At 30.5% G+C, this 5,043-nt stretch overlaps 1 protein-coding gene across 1 annotated transcript in view; it reads left to right on the top strand.

Moving 5' to 3' along the window:
• Positions 1-35, top strand: part of LOC119677062 (heat shock protein 68-like) — a 730-nt gene extending 695 nt beyond the window's left edge. Inside the window, exon 2 of the mRNA XM_038088331.1 lies at positions 21-35. Coding sequence (XP_037944259.1) covers positions 21-35 — 15 coding nt within the window. The remainder of the gene's footprint in view (positions 1-20) is intronic.
• Positions 36-5,043: the final 5,008 nt, after the last annotated feature.

The raw sequence follows: 5,043 nt of genomic DNA, 5'->3' as shown, positions 1-5,043 counted from the left end.
TACTAAATATTGTCTTTCAGTCTATTTTAAACTAGATTTTGATCGTTCAGGACAAGCTTAAAAACTGAAGTGTCCAAGGCTTGGATAGCAGTGAATAACTAGAGTTAATAAAAAGAAAAACTGATGAGACTAAATTCAAAATACTATCTTCTTCAAAGAGCAGATAGAGTATCATAGAGTAGGGCACAATAGATCTTTTAAAGGTCGCAGTGCACGATCCCTTACTCAATAATAATAATAATCATAGAGTAACGAACTGGAATATGGTAAAATGTTGATTAAAAGAGTAGCTTTACAAGTAAATTATAAGTAATTTTTCTTATTAGCAAATGTAAATATATTTTGAATACTCCAAAAACTGAAGGTCTTTTACTATATAACTCTTAATATATATATGTATATATTTTTTTATATATAAGTATAATAAAATACTATATAATATTAAAATCATTTACATGAGTGTTTCTTAGCATTTTTTTAAAACGCTGTACTTTAGATTTCAAGAGATTCAAGCTCAGAAATCATCCATCACTTCCCGTAATATATACATTGTGACCGAAAGGTTTTCGGAAATTCTCATTTAAAATTCGCGCGCTGTATATTTTTCGATATTTTAAGTTTATGTAGTTTGGCAGCACTGTCCTTAATTACTATGCCAAAAATGAGCGCGATCTGTCAGACAGTTCGTGCGTTGCGAAAAAAACAATGGAAAAAAAATATTGAACAAAGAGTTTGCATCAAATTTTGTGTTTCGAACGAAATTTGAATCGTTGCGAATGCTACAAAAGGCTTATGGGGAATCAGTTTTATCGAAAACTCAAGTTTATGAGTGGTACAAAGCCTTTCAGGACTGTCGTACGACCGTCGAAGACATGCCGCGTTCTGGACGACCTTCGACCTCTACCACCGACGAAAACATTGAAAAGGCAAAGGAAATCGTGTTCAAAAATCCTCATGTGAGTGTTAGAGAGATAGCACGAGAGCTAGGCATCGGTCGTGAGATGGCTCGTTTGATTTTGGTGGACAATTTGTGTATGCGACGTGTCAACGCCCGGCTTGTTCCGATTCACCTCAATTTGTTCAACATTATCAACGATTTTAAGGCCAAACATTCAATAAATACCATCGAACAGCCACCGTATTCACCTGATCTTGCACCGTGTGACTTTTTCCTGTTTCCCAACCTCAAATTACCACTCAGAGGAACGCGTTTTGAATCCATAGAAGACGTAAAACAGAATTCGCAGAGGGAACTCAAAGCCATACCGGAAAGCGCCTATAAAAATGTTTTGATGATTGGAAGAAACGTTGGCATTTGTGTATCGCTTCTAATGGAGCATATTTTGAAGGAGATAAAATAAATATTGATGAAGGTTAAGAATTTTGCGTTTTATTTAAAATTTCCCGAAAACTTTTCGGTCACAATGTACAATAGGGGCTTGAATAAGTAAGATCAGTCCTATCTTTATCCATTTTTGAACGCCGAAAGATGAAGTCTATTTATTTTTTCAATAACAAACTTTTTCTTTACCCTTGCATGAATATATTAATTCGTAAAGTTTATAAATGACTAGAATTCCTGATATCAATGTTCTAAAGTTAATAATGTTAACTTATGTATAATATTTTATTGACTCTCTCAATACTTAAATTACCGAAAAATTTTCATTTTTTTGAAATTGAAATTTTAAAATTTCATTTTATTCATGATTTTTAAAATGCAACTCACACTTCCCAGCCATATGCTTATGATCATCAGTATGACCACCCTTGACTCTATTACTGTGCTTTTAATATTCTAAAGTCTTTTTACAAAACTACTAATGAAGTCTACATGAAATAAAAATTAATAATCAGTAATATATACTTATAGACAAAAGTTAGGAGCGAAATCGAATGCTGAAAACTACATCGACAAAAGTACACTTCACTCAGAAAGGAAGAACTCCAATATATTCTGTAGCAGTAACAGATATATACTATTATCAAAAAAGTTTTCGTTTATTATTATCAAGAAAATAAATTAAGTAGATTCTCACAACAGCTGTTGAAATTTTAAACCACATGTCGTATGAGTACTTTTTAAATATATATTTTAGCAAATATTTACTACAAAATTTTTTGTAATTATAATTAATTATATATTTAAATTAATTATTTAAATTATTCTTATTATTAAACAATTTATCTTACCTGTTGTTTTTCCAGTTGTTAATAAGCCATTCTCACACAGAATCAGCAGAAGTTTAATGAGTAGAAATATTAACACTTTTTTGCAAAATAAAAACATGGCAATCAAAACGTTTGACTCCAATAGACAATGTCGTTGTTTTGTTTAGAAAGGTCCATTTGGGCGCAGATTATTTATAGTTGGTTCACTTTATAGAATGTATAATAATTTCTTTATTTTGATCTTTTATGTAATAATTTACAAAGAACATATTGTTATATTTTTTTTGTATACATTGATCTGCATCTTTAAAAATTTATTCTAAAGTCATTGATTAAGTTTTACCATTGTTTTTACTTCGTAGAACCCTAAAAGAAAATATACATAAATAAAAAATTTGTTTAATATAACTAAGCTTCCATAAAAAGCTAAAAATTATTGCATTCCACTTTGAGGTATTATGTTTCGATAAGTGCTAAGGGAACTGATGTTGGTAACAACGACGGAACAAAAAATATAGGAGAATTAAAAAGTAAATTTAAATAATTTATAAACCTAACAAAATAATTCTAAAAATATTTGGGTTTCCTTGATTTAGTGATCTTAAGTGAGCTGCTACTCCAACCTAACCTAACACAACGACATTAATTTTTAAAAGAAGTCACGAAAACTTTTTTGAATCTTATCAGTATTTATAAAATATAGATTGGAGAAAAAGTATTCGGCGATCTGTTGTTTGGTTTAAATCCTGGGAACTTTTTTCTATATAGTTTTTTGCTTAATATTTCATGGAGATTAGTACTTCCTAATAACAATTATTATAACATAAAAATATAAGAAACTGTAAAAAAAGAACCGAATGGATTTTATTGTGGTAATGTAGTTTGGAATTCAAAAAACTCGTTCTTAAAATATAAAATAACTGCCATATTGCTAACGCTAGTGGTCATACCAATAACTGCGGATTAAAAACTACTTTAAGCCTTTGACAAAGCTTAAAATGTTTTTAGAAGGTGGTCCTGGAGTTGTCAAAAAACCTCAAAAAAGTAAGCCACTAAAATAGTAAATCGGTGCAGCACATACGCTAGACCACAAAACAGACGTGAGGCACTTTTATTATTCTCTACACATCAGTGACAGGAATGACTAAACGGGTAGTTTCAATCTTCTAACATGGTTTCCTAATCGGTTGTGACCTGTAAACATACCTACCACAAGATAGATATCGTCACGGAACATCTCAACAATAGTTAAATGTTATTTTTTCTTAGTAGAACTGGGTCATCTTTAATACAATTGCTTACTTATCATTGAGTCTTTCCATCTTTTATTAAATTGCTCAGCACAGAAAGCATTCAACTAATGTTTTCATGATGCCAAAGATATACCCAGATTTTTTAAGTTTTCCAAATGATTACCTTAAGCAACCTGCCTGGCTAGCTGGTCTGCCTTGCCAGTTTAGTTAGCTAGACTTGAAAAATATTAAACTGCGTCGACATCTCGGTTAGAGATTTGTAGCAGTCAAAAACCGTACTACAGTAGATGTAAATGGGACTGAACTTAAGGACTTTAAAGCCGCTTGATTTTCTTATAATATGTTTAAATTCGTTTTAAATATATTATCTACTTCCAGATAAGCTATAGCTTCTTGAATAGCTTTTTTACTACTCATCTCCGCCTAAAAAACACTTCAGTAATCAAGAAGCCTCAGCGACCTCTAGATTGATCCTTTCAAAATATACATAAAAGATAGAAACCTGAAATTATTTACGAAAACTGACAGGCTTACCACATCGCGTTATCGAATATTAGAATGGTTACAAGCTCCTCGGAGAGGTATGCAGATATGAGGACAATTATTGCTTAGTCTGATGAAGTGATAAACAATGATCCAGTCAAAAAGTAGAGAGAGGTTATGAAGAAACCTTGCAGTTAATACAGAATAAAAGTGCTCAAGTGCACTAACTCAACTAGCCTCAATATAAAGAAGCCTATAATAAATAGATTTATTCAATCCTTGTGAGCATATTTCACTAATTTTTTTACATATTTCTTCATAAATATAGGCTATGTTTCAAAATTCATTTGACTACTTTCTTTAGGGCAAAGTCTATTGTGTGTAATGAATATTTTTTCAAATAAGAAATAATTTATATTTAATAATCGTTAGCCATTCAGTCTTAAGGTCTTCACATATTTTTAGCGCTAGATATAAATAATATTAGTAAACAGAAATTATTCCTTCACTAGATCATATACAAACTAATGAATTAGAATTTAGTACACCACAGAGCATCCTTAAGAATCATCAAGGTGTCTTACTGTACTCAACTCAAAGGTAAAGACTTGAAAATTTGTATTTTTGTTGCTTTATTTGTTGTTTCCTACGTACGAACTTCATAACAACGTCCCTCAATACTGGTTCGCATATGTACATGAAAAAATAAGCGAATAAGCATATTTTTTTTTTTCTTGCATTCTGAAACTACTTTATTATGAACATAAATTTCTTAACCCTGTATTTTTCCTAGAAGCATAATACGTTTCATTCTAATATTATTAAATTCTTTGTGGTTGTTTTGTTGTTGTTTTTGTTGATTTGTTGCTTTGTTGTTGCTTTATTTTATGAACACGTTTTTGGCAATTTGTTTTTGCAAATTCTCTTTGGCATTTGAGGTTTCAGTTTGTTTTCATTTTGCTAATGTTGAACATGTTTTGCAAATATTGCAAAAAGCAACAAACGATAATTTTTGGCAATAGTTCAATGCAATGTACCCTACAAAGCTTATTTGCTGTTGTTTATTGTGTATGACTCTCAGCTTTTTTAAATCTTAGATTTTTAAACAATATTTTTAATTAATGAAACTAAATAA

The sequence above is a fragment of the Teleopsis dalmanni genome, chromosome 2, assembly GCF_002237135.1.
Source record: "Teleopsis dalmanni isolate 2A chromosome 2, ASM223713v2, whole genome shotgun sequence".
NCBI lineage: Eukaryota > Metazoa > Arthropoda > Insecta > Diptera > Diopsidae > Teleopsis > Teleopsis dalmanni.
This window is presented reverse-complemented; position numbering and strand designations above follow the sequence as displayed.